Source organism: Stegodyphus dumicola, chromosome X1, assembly GCF_044657685.1.
Source record: "Stegodyphus dumicola isolate Sdum_Otavi_A_Nest chromosome X1, ASM4465768v1".
Lineage (NCBI taxonomy): Eukaryota > Metazoa > Arthropoda > Arachnida > Araneae > Eresidae > Stegodyphus > Stegodyphus dumicola.
Genome location: NC_140780.1, coordinates 126025024 through 126043672, shown reverse-complemented (window position 1 = coordinate 126043672; position 18649 = coordinate 126025024). Strand labels below are relative to the sequence as shown.

The following is an 18649-nucleotide window of genomic DNA, read 5'->3' as shown; positions in this document are numbered from 1 at the left end:
AATAACTATTAGGATCATAGTTTTTGTTCCTCATTACGTGTTGTGTCCTCATAAATTTTGAAATGTTATTGTTACCAGAAATGATCTTTGTGGAAAATTCGAAGTTCTGAGAAGGTATAAATAATCTTTTTATTAACTCTTGCAGAGAACTCTAGCAGACTTTATCAGTTAACAGGTAACTTGATAAAAGCCGGTCAAGAGCAGCAACTGCGTTCGAAGACCATTTTCTGTCAATATTGGTTTACTGAAACCGTGAAGCAATTGCAAGAGAAATGTGTTTAAAATTTTAAGGCTGCCACAGAAACTGGTATTAAGCATTATATTTTTATACGAAGTAAAATTTTTGAGGAGAAAACCAGCAGTATGTGTCCCGCTTCGTTCATCTTTCAACGCGGTCTGCAATGAAATAGTATTGTCATTTGTGTCCAATGAAGCCAAAGGGAATGGAGGGCAGTATACTGTGTACTGACGAATCCAAAAATAGCTTGAACTGTGATTCCAGACATGGTTTGATCTGAAGGGACAAGAACTCATGACTTGCCTTCCCATATTTATGAAAGATCACATTTGCAGGTAAGTGGTTTCAGTTTGGAAAGAAACATAAAAAATGGCGACAGCAAGCGGCATATCTTTGATGGAAGTATTGTAATCGTTAACAGATATGTGCACGTTGTCTTGAAGCCCCAATATAAAATTGGTTAGGGTTGCGTTCTGCCTAGATGTTTCGGCAAATGAATAACATTGCTCAACCCAACTGATCATCTCTGATGTCAGAATATTTGAGAAACAGAAGATATCACTCGAATAGATTGGTCAGGTTATTGCCACATTTAGAACCCGACTGAAGTTGGGTGGGATGCCGTTGGTCGCCGAACTGGAGCTTGTCTAAATACCTCGGTGGAACTCCAGTTTCTGTAAAGTCCTCGGCGAGTCTGTTTCTCGGCGGAAGTTCCAATTTCAAAAGAATGGCATATAATTTCACAAGTCTTTATCAAGCTTTGTAGAACAATTTGACAAACAACAGCATGATTAAACAGCAATTAGTTAAAGTCTGTGAAATCAAGATGTGAGGTTTGGATTTCTGTCAGATTTGACAGTATACCATGTTAAATAAGTATTTGTTTAAAAGAGGGAAGGTATTTTTTTTCATCATTTTTAAATTTTTATAACTTTGACTTATTTTGATTTAATTTGACCAATTCAATATTTTGAAATTAATGAAATGGTAATTTATACTAAACAATGCTTTTGCACAAATTATTTTTAACAACTCTTTAATAAGTAACAGTTCGTTTTTATTTCCGTCTGTATCTTAAAATTTTGAAGAGCGTTGTAAATCATATAAATTTAAAGACTGATGGATTCCTGAAGCTTCGTGTTGTTGATTCTGAATACAAAACGGCACAAAAAATAAGCATTTACCATGCTTCAAAAGCTCTTACAGTATTGTAAAATATACTGATATTTATAATGAATTTTAAATGCAATATTTGTTGAGGCTTTATTTTGAGATGAATTTGAAGGAGGTAAATTATTTTAAGGCTAGTAAATATTTTTAAGGTACAGCTACTTCTGAATGTACAAAAGCGTAAAGCAAAGAAGGGAACCTTTTGTGTTTTTATTATATAACGACTTTCTGAAACTGTTGCAAATAATCTAAAAATAATTGTGGGCTCTCAGGATCATAGAATTTCATATTACATTCACAGAGGCCTTGAAGACTATTTTTTTTTTTTTTTTAATCTTTATTGACAATGTCTCTTGTTTTCATCTGAAAAATCTTTCAGGTTTTGAAGTCCTGTGTTTTATTTTTCCGCTTCACCAACAACTTCTTTTAGCCTAGATCTGAAACATGATTTCGATGATAATGTCACAAAATTTCGCTTTCTTAGTGAATCCACAGATCTATGTATATCTGTTTCTGTAAAGTTAAAAGAAAAACGGAAATTAGGCTGATTACGAGCTAGAAAATCCAAACCTGCTTACGTGTAGATTTTTAAAATTTCCCAAAATGATCGTGTATAACCACCAGAAATTAGCTAACGCTGTAATAGCACATGGTCTTAATGGTTAAAGATTAAATTATTAAAAACTCTTTTAAAATACCTTTAAATTACACAGTCTGATAATACAATCTGATTACCTAACTACACAATAGAAAGACAATTATATGACTGCAGAAGAAATGTAGAAAATTTAATGACTTTTAATAACTTCAGAAATCTAACGAGTGTATCATAACGATCAGTATCTGCATGTGTTTAAAAAGACAAGTTGGAAGTAATTCAGGGTGTATCAGATGTAAGAGTTGCACATCAATTTAAGTACATAATCGGTGAAATTCAAATTCTGCTTAGTTTTTCATTATGCCATTAATTATATTTCACACACATTTCATACTATGTATAAAAGTAAGGAAATTCAAAATTAAACATAAAAAGTCGCATAATTATGCAAAACGCACAGAACATTACAATCAAAATGAACAGATTAGCTTCGTGGAAGGAAAAAAACGAACAAAAACAGGTGACAGATGAAGGAAAGCGGATACTTCTGGTGGCTACAAAAGGTTAGCAGGAATTGTGTCCAACCTCGTATCAGGAGTTTATTACTACAAACATAATTCTGACATAGCCAGACAAAGGCAAAAGTACATAAATGATACATTACAGATAATTATCTTTTCCTAGCACGTATTGGACAGTTTTGTTTTAAAGAAGTTAAGCGTATTTTCTAAATAAACGTGCAAAAACAAACAAAACAAAACGCAGATTTTAAGTTACCTCATTTCTAGACTATTATTTCTCTTCTCCTATTAAAATTTCTTTGCTTAATTTTCTTGGCCGGTCTTGAATCTAAAAGTGAGCATAGTTAGAAATGTTAATCGAAAAAAACAAAAACAGTGCTGAGATATTTCGCTTCTTACCCTAATATATAATTAAAATTTGAGAATTTAGGGGTGAAATGCAATGAAATCTCTATTATACAACAAAATGCGTAATTTAAGTGTGCACATTATTTTTTCGGAAGCCGAAAAATCATATATGAGACATAGAGAGAGAGAGCGAAAGAGATAACTGTCATCTATATTGTAACTTATTTGAAAAATGATGAACTGCATAATTTACACATGCTACTTACACAGATTTTTTAAGACATTCATTTATGCAACCTATCATTGCTAATTATGTTATCATTGCTGATGTTGCTGTGTTGTTATTGAAACTAATTTGAGAAATGGGAGTTCCCATGTGGTGAGTTTTCAGAAAAGTGAATTTATCTACATCTCTAATTATTTCTTTCAAAGAAATCATACCAACAGTTCTCCTTTGCTATATAACCTTTAAAAACTATGCGAACAGTAATAAGCAACTACGCTTTTCACTTACGTCTGCCTCTTCTTTAACTGAAGGGGAAAAGAAGAGTATGTCTTTATATATCATATTTCTTCACTTTTTTCTCCTTTTTTTATTAGTTTTATCATCTGAAAATCGACAGGAGAGTAATTTAATTTCAGAAGAAGAATACTTGCAATAAGAACATGAATGAAAACTAGCCATGGATAAGTTGCTGATAACTGTCAGAATATTATTTCCTTAAAGAAAACGCACATTCTGATAAGAATACACAGTAATATTAACATAATAATATCGGAAGGATATTGAGCCTATATCTGCCGGGTATCTGATGGTAACTGAGCTGGAGGGTTCGGTTACCTTGCATTGCAATTCTCAAGAGGAATACTGGAGAAACAAAGGAGAAGGGAGCGAATAGAAGATCCGGATTTTAAAAGGTTGAACACATCAGCTGCAGCTTGGACTACAATCAGCTTGGACTTAAATAATAGAAGTTAGGTGAAATTCCATGTTTGGAAAGATTCTTAAGTGTGAGAACACCTCCTACGTCCGGATAGCTTAGCGAAGAATCTGCACATTTCAAATAATAAAAGCAAGAAAAAATAAAATGAATGAAATGCTAATACAAAATAATTATAAAAATTGAACACACTGAATAATAATAAAAATAACCACTGGAATACAAATTACCGATAAACTAGCCTTCAGAGAAAAAAAGTATGTACAATAGAGGAAGGGGGAAATTATGCGAATAATTTAAAAAAACTTCAGAACCTAGCACTAATAAGTTAAGAGGAAAAATACGAGAGGAAATACGGTAACTGTTCTCTTATATATTTTCACCCATTTTCTCGTATCACTGCATCACAATATTTCGAGACAATTGTAAACCTTAAATTTTCAGCAATATTTTCAGTTTTGCTTTCGTGATTTTCATTCTGCGTCTGTATTTCATCAAAAAGTTAATCTGACATTTCCAAGGAAGTTTTTCATAAATTTCCCGTAAGAAAATAGTTTACACTTTTTTTTCTTGCTAAAATATGGCTTCAAGTCACTATTCTGCAGATAATCTGTTTGATATTTGTCATGTAAAGACAAAAAAATGCCTCTCCTGATTACCCTTTTCAGTAATTAATTATTTAATTATTTGAGGATATTATTTTTATGCATTGTTCTAAATGTAAGGTGGAAAGGAATTTGGTATTATTGGGAAAATTGTTATTAGCAATGATTTAGTTTAAAGTAATTAGGATTGTAAGGTAATTTTTATTAATTTAATGTATGTGCTCATTTATATTTTAAGTAGTGTTTCTGAATTTAATTCTATTTTAATGAAATGATAGTTATTTTGTGAATTTTATGTTTGTAGGAATTTGGTATACGTTTAAGTTGAAATAAACGTGCATGGAAATAATTTAAATATTTGATACTAAGTATTTGTAATGCTTGCGGTATGAATTCGTTGGTGACGTGTATAATGTAATAGATGATTTAGAGGTAAAAGTTTTTGGATATTTTATTTATTTTATATGTGGAAATGCTCATATTTGTAAAGGGTAAATACTTTTTCGCGATCAGGTAATTTCATATATGTTCTTTTTACCGGGTTAAAAGATTGAGAAAATTGTCATGTATTTTCGTGAAATTTTTCTAATTTATGAGAAAAAAGCAGTGTACATGGATATAGTGAAGAGTGTGCGCAATGCCATTTTTGTGCAATTCTGGGATGTTTTTTTAAGTAAAAATAAGTCGGCGTGTACATGGTTTATGTGTATGTGTTATTTTGAAAAACGCGTAAGGAGTATGGTATTGTGCACTTTTTCCCAATTTTGCAGTGAATATTTGTCATGATTAAGCAGTTTTGTTTGATAAAATTTCTAGCATAAGTGTAATTCGGCTAGTAGATTGTTGGAAGAAGTGTTCAGTAGATAAGAAGAAAAGAAACATGTCTTTACTTCGTGAAGACAAAATGGCGGCGGGGGAAAAAAAATAGAGGGTTGCTGTAGGAGAGTTGGTTGCCAAATTTTCGCCAAAAAATTGCGAAGTTACCATAATGTAAAGATCAACCAAATCACCTCCTGCCGGCTTTGCTAAACCACAAAATCTCTTCGCGATCGGTTTGCTGGTTACCCTAGGTATAAGCCATTTATGGAACTGCTGTTTTCTTCTTTCGAGAAGTTTATGCTGTCCAAGCTGTGTTCTTTAATTTTATCAAATAGAAAGTAATCTACAAGATTGCAAAACGGGAAAATAAGGGGATGGCTGGTAAAAGTTATACTTTCTTTACAGTCAAAATCTTAAAATTCAGTTTTGTATTATGTGAAAAGTCTATTATATTTTTCTACATTCTCTTCCTCTACAAGCAAAATTCTGTGATAAAATTTCCCTACCAACCAAAAATTCACAAACACACTCCTTATTCCAAGCCTCGCTGGCGGAAGAGCATTTTCTCTTATGAACCAAACTGTTATCGAATTACCTCAGAATTAGAAGTAAAATTTTAACATAGGCATTCAGTAATAAACTGTTTAAAATATTTGTAAATTCTGTTTCCTGTTTTAAATAAGTTCTTATTTTGCTCCATTTTTCAGCCTCTGAATCTATAACATCATATCAGGTATTTAAATTCAAACAAAAATTCTGTTTAAATTCCTTTAAATAATAAGATAATATTTTAAAGAAAATGATACATATTTTAATTATATCTCTCAATTATTATTTAACAAGTTAAGTGGGATCCAGTAGAAACATTCAGTCCTATTCCTTATAAATACACTGGGTAATTAATGTAATATTGTGAAATTAATTATTATTATTCACATTTATATTTCCCACCTTTCACGCTCACTTATTTTCAGCTTAGTATTTCTAGAATTAATTTAATTAATAGCTAAAATTTGCAGAAGCTCTTCTTATGAAGCCGACATGCGAACTATATGAGATATTTTTGTGCTTAAGAAAAATTTATATAACGACAAATCAAACTATTGAGACGCAGATTTTCGCAAGCACTGAACTACCACAAAATAGTGTTACGCTGCTTTACTTGTTTCTTTATAGTCATTCCCTCCAAAAAGAATAGATGATTTCATTATAGAATACAGTGTTGATTTCTCTAAATCAGAAAAACCTTAACATAGCAGTATTCAAGCCCATCTTTTGTTAAATATAGTATGTACAAATCACTATTTATTCTAATAACAAACGGAAATATATAAGGAAACTAGTACCCAGAAAGTAGGAATATAAGAAATGAAGGCTAATTATACAAGGCCTTCATAATTTATTCACCGAATAAAGATATCTTTTAAATAATACATAATTAGAGATGGGGGGAAAAGGCGGACTGAATTTTATTTAGCACTTTAAAGAATTTTATATTAGTACATTTCAATATGAGCACTGTTAGTTGCTAGGAGAATACGAAGTCTGTTCTCAATTTCCCTCCAGAAGTTATTAAGCATTTGCAGAGTCACAGTAGATGTTTCTGCGGTGATTCGATTTTTTAATTCATCGATGCTACAAATTTCGGCAGCATAAACTCGGTTTTCCAGCATCCTCAGAAAAAAGAAGTTCAGTGGTGTTACGTCCGGACATTGGGGTAGCCATGAAATTGGTTCATCTATATGAATCCAATAATCTGGGAATGTTTCATCAAGGAGCATGTACATGGGTAGCCCAATAACAGCGGGCCCCCATCCTGTTGGAAAAAAAAAAAAAAAGTTTGGCTGCATTTCTTCTGATTGCGGTACCGAAAACAATCTTAGCATATAGAAGTAATCACTCGAATCAATTGATGACTCTGAGAAAAGAATTGATCAATCACTTTGTTATGAGTTAATGCGCATTAAACGTTAACTTAAAGGTTACGTCGCTCAATTTTCCTTACAAAATGCGGATTTTCTGATGTCCAGATCCTACCCAGTTATGCCAATTAACCTCTCCTCATGCTGTTTCCTCATTGAATACGATATTCTGAAGAGAATGATCATCATTACTGATACGGTCAAGAATGTCTACAGATGATTCCTTGATCGTTAGGCTTGATTTGTTACCATATCTGCAATTTAGACGCAGTCAGTTTCAACCGTTCATGAACAACTTTACGAACATTTGACCTGGGAATTCCTGTTTACAGGCTGGCATGGCGAATGGATTTACTGGGATTGCATACAAACACATCTCGAATGGTGGAAACATTTTCATTACTAACGTTTGGCCTACCCGCACTTCCTGTTTACAAAACATGTCCGAGCTCTCGAAACAGTTTTACCCATCTTTCAATTGATTGTTCCGTTGCTGGAGGTTTATTAAATTCATGTTGGAATCTCATCTAAACTCGCTTCGAAGATTTCGTTTCCTATAACCAGAGAACGCACATTACTTTTTCACTGCATGACGCCTTTTTGTCTCTAAACATCCTTTTACCGTTTCCAAAAATTAGAATAAACAAAGTTCCTTAAACTAAAGATTATATCGAGCTAATTATTTCCTGTTACTTCTTAAAATTACATTTCAATTTAATATCGCTATCTTGTGATTTAATAATGGATACTTTGTATTAATCTAAATAAATTCAGAAAAAATTGTATAACATATCCCAAAGCCTTAAAAAGTGTTATGATGCAGGCAGCGGAATGCTTTCATGACATGAAGCATAATATATTAATGTGCGATATAGTACGTTTGCAACAGGTATTGTTCTGTTATAGGAAAAAAATTGTCAAAAATGGTCATTGGAAATAAGTTCTCTTTCTTTCTTTTTTTTTTTTAATCGAAAATTTTTTTAAAGTGATATGAAAGCTACCAAGTACTTATACTTTTGTAATAATGGTTTTGTTATTTTTGTTACTATTAAGATATTTTTAGAACAATATCCACAAATAAATTATTAAAAGAAAAATTCATAACAAAATAAATAAAAAATAAAAACTTTTGCAGTTTTTGCCAATTTGAAGGGGAAATAAACGATATCTAAAATCTAGTATTTTTAATTTATTTATGCTTATCTAACAACAACATGTTCTATGTGTTGTCCGTCTTGGGTAAGTACATATTCCATGTTCTCTAGGATTGCTGACAACATACGGGAACACTGCTCAGTTATTATATCCCCAATTACTGATTGAATGTTCTTTCATGGAACGGGTGTAAAACATTTCTCTTTTAAGCATTCCCATATAAAAGCATCGCATATAATTTGATTTGGACTTCTAGGAGGAAAAGGAAAATCAGTTCCCCTGAAACAAGTCATTCCGGAAAAAGTTCTTGTAATATTGTTTTATTTCTTTGGCCTTATGTGGGTCTTGACTTCGTTGTTGTTCAAAAACTTCCTGGTTGAAATGACGATCATGCAGATCACAAAATGTCTGTAAGTCAGCATGAAATCGGACTATGACCAGCTCTTTGTATTGCTTAGCTGTTAATGCTGCTGTGTTACCATAATAATCTTTGATAATATAGGGTCAGATGACACCATGACTTGAAACAACCCGCCCCCCACATGGTTTATTTTTGCAAATAGAGCGCCTTTGCGGGCATTCACGAAGTCTCTTACAACCTAAAAATCATATGTTTTTTTTTTTTTTTTTTTTTTTTTTTGTTTTGTTTTGTTTACGTGAATTATTTGCATGAGTTACGAAAAATTAACATTAATGTAAACAGAGACGTTAACTTTTTATGTAAAAGCTTCAATATCAAGCAGGGGAAAAGTACTTAAATAAATTGTCTTCACTTTAAATAAATAAAAAAAAAATAAAAATAAGTACTTAAATAAATAAGTTGCTTAAATAAAGAAAGAAAATAATAGTAAATAGATTTTTCATCTCATTTCATGATTTTGATTACGTTTTCCCCCTGCTCGTATATATATATATGTAATAATAATATTCCATAGTCAAGAATACACTTAAAATTCTAACTGTATGTTCTTTTCCTTTTTAACGGCGACGGTCTCTTATTTGAAAGTACGTGGGATTAAATTCACAGCCCCGTAGTCAAGTTGTTTTTCCCGCCTTTTCTACACGTACAGTTATAGAATGTTCTGGAGATATTTAAAGCGAACTGGAATGGCTGACGTCATTTCTTGGAAGCTCCGCCTTTCCAGAGGCTGTAAAAAGACTCGCAAAGGAATATCGGGGTCTTTTCTTTAATGTAACGATGCAGTAAACTTCATACAAAAAGTTATTATTAATTCTTTTTTTATTTACTCCGGAAATATGATTTTGTAACTGCTATTTCTCCTGACCAATAATAAATTCCTGTTTTTTAAACTTATCGTCTGATAATTTAAGCTACGACTACATCTATATTTCTTCACCAATCTATTTATTCCGGACAAAAGCTGGTGCATCACATATATATATATATATTTCATTTTTTAAAGCAACATTATCAGTATAGGAAAAATCTCAAAGAATTTGCTATTTGTAGTAGTTTAATACTAATTACAAAAATATACAAGATGTAAATAGAATTTAATCTAACAACTGTAATTACACAGAGTAAAACATCGGTACCGACATGCGCTATGTTATCCCTAAAACAATTACGACAATATAGTTTTCTTTCAAATTAGAGGACTTTTCTGTTATGTTTTAAAATAGCTGCCGAAGTAAAAATAATCCACACACTGACATTTTACTAGAATTGTGAGTTCTTATCTATAAAATTAGCAAGGTTGTATGGATATCTGAATGAAAATATATATGTTTACCTTTCCTAATGCATACAGGAGTGAAAGTATAAATGCTGCTAGAACCAAAAGACTTCCGACAGAAGCCATGAAAAATGAAAAAATGTTTGATATGAGAGGTATAGTGTTGAGCACAAGTGATAATTTGTTTACGACGTCATCTTCAGCATCAGCAGTCTAAAAAATATACATTTAAATTAGTGATAAAAATACATAATATTTCCTTTTTTTCTCTTAAATTCTAAATGTATGGAAACATAATAAAATATCTTAAAATTTTAGTTCGAATAAGAGATAAAACTTAGATGTTCAAGAAAAATAGTAGATTAATGTTTGGCTTTAATCATGTATACAAAATTTCAAATTAAGTACTGCTGAAACCAATGCACATCTATATAAAGTATGAGAGATAAAACTGAGGATACACAGAAGTGTAACTTAGTAATCAAATAAAGACTATACAAATAAAGTAATAAAATAAACAATATACAAATAAAGTAATCAAATAAAAAATATACAAATAAAGTAATCAAATAAACAACATACAAATATATATCAAATAAAAAATACAAGTAAAGAATGATAAAATCTAAGGTAATTCATATGAGAGTGTGGAAAATATTCTCCAAAAAACAGAAAACTAAAAGCTTTGAAACATCAGTACAAGATGGCAGATATTTAATCAGCATACGACATTTAAATAAGATATGTGATACCATCTGATTACTTTTTTACCGCGCTTATATCTGATGTATTACGACTCATCAGCGCAATAATTTCAACATCATCTTTTATCTTCTCATCCTATAGAACAGACTTAGCCTGAGGTCATAGAATACTATTTCAGTTCACCACATTCAAGTGAATAATGCTTTAAGCTTTCAGTTTAAAATTTAATACTTTTAGCTTTTAATTAAAACTTATTTTTAACGACAGATTTTTCTTTTTTTCAGGGATACCGTCATCAGGCTTACAGATTTTTTTTTTAAATTCCAGGCATTAGGAACATTAATAGACGTTTCTGGAGAACACTTGTAGAGACATTAGGTTATTTCGAAGCAGGAAAGATAAAAAATGAGCAATGCCTTCGGGAATCGAACCACGGACCTCTAAAATACGCGCCCGGCGTGCTGACCACTACACTACGAAGGCATGCTAAGAAGGTGGGAGAAATATCTTATATACTCCCCCCTTTTAAAGGGCGACTGGCGTTTAGGGGTTTCAATCGCCAAATCCTGAGTGTGGAAAATCATCATCCACCACTCTTTCAGTTCAGGCGCCACTGTAGAGACATTACGTTATTTTCGAAGCATGAAAGATGGAAAATGAGCAACGCCCTAGCCGGAAATCGAACCACGGACCTCTGGAATAAGCGCCCAGCGTGTAGACCACTACACTACGAAGGCATGCTAAGAAAGCGGGAGAAATACCTTATATACTCCCCTTTTTAAAGCCCAACTGGGATTTTTAGGGTACCAATCTCCAAATCCTGGGTGTGGAGAATCATCATCCACCCCCCTTTTTAGTTCGGGCGCCACTGTAGAGATGTTAGGTATTTTTGAAGCAGAAGAGATACAAAAATGAGCAACACCTTCGCCGGGAATTGAACCACGGACCTCTGGAATACGCGCATAGCGTGCTGACCACTACACTACGAAGGCATGCTAAGTAGGCGGGCAAAATACCTTATACACCAGATAGATTTATTAAGCCACAGATATTTTTTTTTTTTTTAACAGGAAAATATTTCTGGTCTCCTTCACTCCATATCTTCCAGTTACTTATAATTTTAGATTTTTCATGTCTTAGGTGGCATCTAGGTGCTTATTTTTCTTCATACCAATGAGCCTTTGACACTACCCAACAAGAAGACTAGTTAAAGCCGAATGGGCTACTGGTGGATCTGCCATTGGATTGGAGCATGAAGAAATTCAATAATGTACTTAATTGCAGTTAGCTATGACAAGTTAAAGCCAAAATTCATTTCTTTCTATTTCTCGTCATATAACAATAAATTTTGAGATTTAAACTGAGAGCAAAAATAATTTTAAATACGTTGAGCCTTCTTTTTACACTCATATATTTTATTTGTTTATTTATTTTGGTAATAATGCATTTTATAGTATGTTTTTAGAACTGTCACTATTAGAATCACAGAATTAATTTTTTTGTGGAGAAATAATCTTACACTTAGTCATGATATTCTTCTATTGGGTTACAGTTATCAGTTAATTATTACAGTGCGTATCTTAATTTTCATTTTGTGCTTGCTGTTCTTACGTTATTCGTAATTTTCCTGCCATTTGTAGTATAAGATTCAAAAGTTTCGATAAGCGAGAAATTACCGATAACAGTGAAAGCTTACGATAATAGATAGGAAAACGTTACTAACGTTATTCCAACACAAAGACAAAAAAGTCTGGAAAAATTATAAGCAAAATATTTTTATGCATATGTATTCATTGCAGTTGAAACCATAGAGAATAACTAACTGTACATGACAAAAAAGTGCTATTTTTTATTGTTATGTATAATACTTCTTCAAATTGGGTTCGTGACACATAGCCGACAACCACTTAGCTGACGGGACACCTAACCGACACCAGTTAGCCGACAGGACATTTAGCCGACACAGACACTTAGCCGACACTGGCAGTTAGCCGACAAGACATTTAGCCGACACGGACACTTAGCCGGCAGGACATTTAGCCGACTGGCCATTTAACCGACACGGACAGTTAGCCGACAGGACATTTAGCCGACACGGACAGTTAACCGACAGGACATTTAGCCGACACAAAGAATTAACGTCAGGACATTTAGCTACGGGACCAGGACTAAAGAGAAGGGCTAGCTCATAGAGCGGTTCCCCCTGAAACAGGCAGCGAGAAGTGATGACGTAGCAATGATGCCACTGAGCGCGGAGATGCAATTGACAACATAGAAATTAGCGTTTTAAATTTGAAGAACCAGCGTTTAAAATGAGCTGTGTGTGAAAGATAGCTATAATTTGGAAGAGACAATGTTACTGCAGTATGCATTTTACACTGAACATTAAAAAATTTAATAGTACTTAATTTTAAAATAATAGATAAAATGCGCTACTCTTAGCATTAAGTTCCTTTTTTTTTTATTTGCAGGGATTTTTTTTTCTTTAAATGCCTGTTTGTTTTTAATCATTTCTTTATCTGCATGTTAACTAAGAGAACTGCATTACTGCTTCTAAAATAACTATAATAACAGCTATTTAAAATTAATAATAAAAAAACCTTAAATTGGCATAGTTTTAAACATGTATATTTAAACGTATATGGCAAAATTTCTGCTAATCTAAGTTTGAGTTTCAGTCTAATTGTAAATTTTACATTGGCATATTTTTCTCCCGATTCAATATAATAACATATATTTTTTAAAAAATATTTTTGTAACTTAGGCTTACATGAATATTTCATTTAAATAAATACATGTAAGATTGTTATCTTAATTTAGACAAAACAACTTTACTCACAGGACCTAAAATAATTATTTTCAAAAGTGGGGGTTGAGGGGGCAGGTCTTCTTATGCCAATTACTTTAATATTATCCTTTATATATATTTTATCTAGAATGCTAAGCTAGCACAAAATCGAATCAATAATAACAGAGGATACAATAAAAATAACTGCAACAATAACTTAACAGAATTAGTTCTCATTTGAAATATGCTTTACGCTATTAACTTCTAAAATGTCATCTAGAAATATTTCAAATCAAAACGTATTATATATGATTACTTGTACAGTCGCAATGCAACTAAAAGTTGTTGAAACATTATTTATTGGCTGCCACATTCGAAGCAATCCATTTTTTTTTTTTTTTTTTGCCTTTTGGGTTGCTTTTCTTTGGGAAAAACATATGCATTTCTATTTAAGAAACGTATTCTAATAAAAGTTCTCACTCTGCAAAATAAACGAATTGCTTCTCTGTTAACTTCATGATAATATTTCTCCAGTTTATTAATTAAAGAGCCAATTACATGCTTCCCTTTATAGTAAGTTGTACCATGAACTGCACAAAATATGTTTTCGAACTCATAAACTGTATTCATCCATGAATGAGAAGGTGTAGTCAAACCTCCTAAGGACAATAATTTAATCCATTCTGAATTAAATATTGGTTCATCAGCACTATTTTTAGATATTGTTCCCAATGATGGGTCTTGTCTCGCACACGATAGGCAATATAACCTGCAACATATGTTAATGCTTCTTTTTCGGCTGTCGAAAATTGTCTGTCGGAATTCAATTCTAATTCCCAAGCCATAGGAGAAGGTTCCTCTATGAAATCCAAATCCAAATCATCAATAGTATATAACGGAAAAGCATCTCCCCCCTCAGTTTTCAAAGCCCTTTCAAGTATTTCGGATGTTAAATATGAATCAATATTTCTGGTTTCTTTAGTCATGCATAATTTTGAAGATAAATTTGGCAGCTTATTAGCGAGTATTAATTGCTTTAAGCGGCGTATAACTTCACTAGGTGATGGATGGTCATTAAACCTACCAAGCCCTCGAATCTGACTAAAGAGACTTTCAAGTGCATCCTGAGTTAATCTAGAGGTTAAAATATATTTAGCATCATACGATGATTTCAAATCCTGGTGTAGGCCAAAAAGAGAATTTATGGAAATTATTATTCCTTTTTGGAAAGGCAGTAAGTTGGCTTTTCCCTGAACTCTTAATCCACCAATGACTTTCTTCATTAATTCCAAAACTTGAATTTGTTTTTCATGATGTTCATTTAATCCAAATGCTGCTTTAAGTATTTTATCTGAAGGAGGGTATGTTTTGGTACTATTCATAATATCGAAAAAATTGTCGATTAACTCAAAGAAGTCGGATGCTTTTTTATTTCCTGTGAGGTGGAGTATACCTTTTGCTGTAGTTTTTGAAAGTAATGTTTTCGCTGGAGCGACTTTTTGTCTCTCGTTTCTCTTGACCATTAAATAATTTGGTTTTAGTTTGTGACACAATTTAATTTCTCCTGAATCTTTATTTAAAACCACTTTAATAATATATACATTTAAAACAGTTCCATCTTCTAAAACAAATCATTTATCTAAAAAGTGGTTTCTAAGTGATTTGAGGCAGTGCGCTAAATCTGCAAAAACCCATATTTTTTTCGTTTGCAATACTGGATTTGGAAACTGAGAACTATTAATCGAAATCTGTAACTCTTTCCACAAAGTACTAGATCCTCCTAAATCAGACACTATTGCTTTCACTTCTACTCCAGATGACTGAATATGTCTTATGAGTGAAAAAAGAAGTTCTTTCTTCATTGGAGTGTTAAAATCAAAAAATATTGATTGTTTCCACTGCGAAATGAGACCTGTGATTAAAAAAAAGCTGCACTTTTTGAAAAGGACCGAGAATTTGGTCCAGTTTAGAATCATAGCAGAGTTTAGAATCTATGTGCATTTCGTTGAAACTGAGAACGCATATTTTTTCTACAGAATTCAAATATTCGCATCTTTCCTTCATTACAGCAAGAACATCACTCTGAATTCCTGGACTACATGAAAATTTAGCGCACCATCTCTTTAATGTGCTAGTGCTAGGTAAAGGAATTGCCATTTTTTCCTTCCAAAAATCGTAGCTTTTAGATGACAGAGCTCTTATGACAATGCAACGTGAAATATCTTCACTAGTCCACCTGATTTTTTCCTTCTTTTCTAGCAATGCGTTAATCTGCGTCTTTGTAAAAATATACTTTAGACGTTTTTCTAAATTCTCCGATCTGTGCTGTTTTTTTCTAAATTTCGCTGTTTGGGATTTTAATTTCTGAATTTCCGACACAAATTTCTTTCTAGATGTCGTCCACCTTCTTTGTCGCTGAGCAAACATTCTAAAATTTTTCTTTTCTCTATTTTTCAATATTTTATTACAATTTTCTAAGGATATTATTTTGTTCTTCAAATTATCAATGCATTCTTGTTTATCTTTACACTTAGGGCATTCATGTATATTGTCACATAGGGCATTGTCACTTGTGAGTTTTATTTCAAAATAATTCACATTTGATTTATTATTGTCAGCTTCAATTTCGTTCTCGGCCTCAAAATAAATTTTCTTTGGGCTTAATTCGTGTAGTCTTTCAAAAGCACTCTGCATTAGTTTTCTTTTCAAATGTCTCCGATTTCTTGGCGTTATTTCGTTTACTGCACACGATAAATTTACTTTCGGCACAGTATTGCTTTTCATCAGTTTCTTTTGCGGCAATCCAAGCAAGCGATTTCTCATGTCATCTTCATAATCACTGCACAGAAAATGTTCGCTGCAAATTCTTGCGTTTTTCACATTAATAGAATCCTGTCATTTATGTATCCATTCTTTCGTCAAAAGCAAATTGTCCTTGGGGAAAGCATGAAATACAATATCTCTTCCTTTCGTATTTCGATAAGTGTTACGGCACGTTGCTACAGCACAAGAAGCCATATTACATAAAGGATACTTTAAATATAGAATTTAAAAGGAAAACTGACTAAAACTACATATATATACACAAATTATTTTAAATATTTGCATTATTAGAAAACAAATATATATGATTAAAATTAATTTGGGATATGCGACCTCCAGAAAATCGTCTCGCAACTGAATGAAACTACAGTTTTAAAGGCGCGAAATCAGAGCAGGTGCAACAGAGATACGTCAGATTACTTCCAGATCCCCCCCTCCATGAGGCTCGCGTCGGCGACGAGTCGAACAAAGGAATGACCTAGCCCTTCTATTTATCCTTGTACGGGACACTTAACTGTCAACGCATTTGGTGAACAGGACACTAAGCCGACACTGACGTTTAGCTGACACATACCCAATAATTATTTAAACTTACTGTCAATTATAAAATTTCTCGACTTATCCATAAGTTCAATATTTAAGTTATTTCTCTTCACCTATCAGTAAAATTCATTTTTCGATTCTTAAAGGTCTCATATGTGCTTTTAATTCCTGTGTAATTCATGATTGTTTTTGATATGTACTGTTTGGTGTATATGTGGCGTTCCGACAGATACTTCAACTTCTATTCATGAGATGGCGCCACGTGTAAAATCCAGTTCTTAATCGGAGCAGCAAAGCGACGTCATTACTCACTCAGACCTCTCGTGAGACAACTGTACGCGACGGTAGCATGAACTGTGTTCCGAGCTCTGCTTTGATCTCTGCAATGTAATTTAAATTGTAATTTAGTACTTAATATATTCTTTTGTTATAGGAGATTGTCTACTTTTATTTTCTTTAATTATATCATGCATTAAGCACCCGACCACCAAAAGTGGTGACCTTTTGACTGAGCACGCTACTGACAATGGATTTTCAACGACCCTAAGCCACGTGCATCCAAGACATTCTGAAGAACTGACTAAAAATAACAACGAATATGGACATTAAATGTATGCTACAATGTACCCCTTCAATTATTTCTAGAAGTATTGATATATATTGCTTGTGTTTTTTTCAAAGTCGTGCATATCATCGCAAGGAGCTTCAGCAAATCATCAATGTGATCTGTTCCGTTCCGCTGACTTCGCCAGTCGTGCAATAATTCTTCGATCATTCAACTTTTGTGACAAATGTGATATAATAGTGATTTTCGCTAAATGTGCTACATCAGTAATTTTTCTGCAACGTGCTACGGCAAAATTCTTCCCTCAGTGTTCGAAAGTAGTGAATTTTTTTCCCATGTGCTACAGGAGTGATTTCGTTTTTCCTTCGAAAGTGCCTTAGCAGTGTGAAGTGGTGATTTTGTGTGTGCGCAATACAAAATGAACGCATCATTTTTTTTTCTCAAATAGGGGTTTCTTTTCAAATGCATTTCGGTAAAATATTATTTGTGTGTGTAATTGCTGACCCTGTCTTATTTGTGTGTGTATCGTTACGTAAATTTTTTCTGCATGGTTAAAATATTTATTGTTATCATGGTAAAATATCAATAGTGTATCCTCATGCTACAATATTTGTGCTGTTAAGTGTTTATTAATTAAAGTGAAAATTATCTATCAGTATGCCCGACGATATTCCACCAGAGCCACAAATCACACGCGTTGCGGTGAAGCCACCGCCTTTCTGGAAAAATAATCCTTCATTGTGGTTCGCTCAGATCGAAGCACAATTTTTTATCGCTCGCATTAGTGAGGATTCTACAAAATTCAACCATGTAGTTGCAGCAATTGAGTCTGATATTCTGAATTCAGTGCATGACTTAATTCTCAAACCACCTGACTGTGATAAATACTCCAAACTGAAACAGTGGCTCATTGAAATCTATTCAGAAAGTGAATCTTCAAAAATACGTACTTTACTACAAGGACTTGAACTTGGAGATCAGCGATCTTCATACTTGCTGTCACGAATGCGTGATCTGGCAGGAAGCCATTTTAGTGACGACTTGTTGAAGTCACTATGGCTTTCGCGTCTCCCTAATAACATACAAATAATTCTTGCTGCTTCCAATGAAGATCTAACCCGTTTAGCAGCAATGGCTGACAAAATTAATGAACTTGTTACTCCAGCTTATGTCAGTGCTGCTAATGCTGCACCTACCAGTTCATCCCTCGA

At 32.9% G+C, this 18649-nt stretch overlaps 1 protein-coding gene across 5 annotated transcripts in view; it reads right to left on the bottom strand.

Annotated features, from left to right (window-relative positions):
* Window positions 1-18649, bottom strand: part of LOC118190051 (scavenger receptor class B member 1-like) — a 205298-nt gene that overhangs the window by 1380 nt on the left and 185269 nt on the right. For 3 of the 5 annotated variants that reach the window (XM_085806981.1, XM_085806980.1, XM_085806984.1), the window contains exons 13-14: window positions 10072-10227; window positions 6594-7056 (exon numbers count right to left, since the gene is read on the bottom strand). In XM_085806981.1, coding sequence (XP_085663107.1) covers window positions 6979-7056; window positions 10072-10227 — 234 coding nt within the window. In that variant the 3' untranslated portion in view covers window positions 6594-6978. Of the gene's footprint in view, window positions 1-2783; window positions 2856-6593; window positions 7057-10071; window positions 10228-18649 lie in introns of those variants that run through there. The other 2 variants (XM_085806982.1, XM_085806983.1) reach the window with 2 other exon arrangements.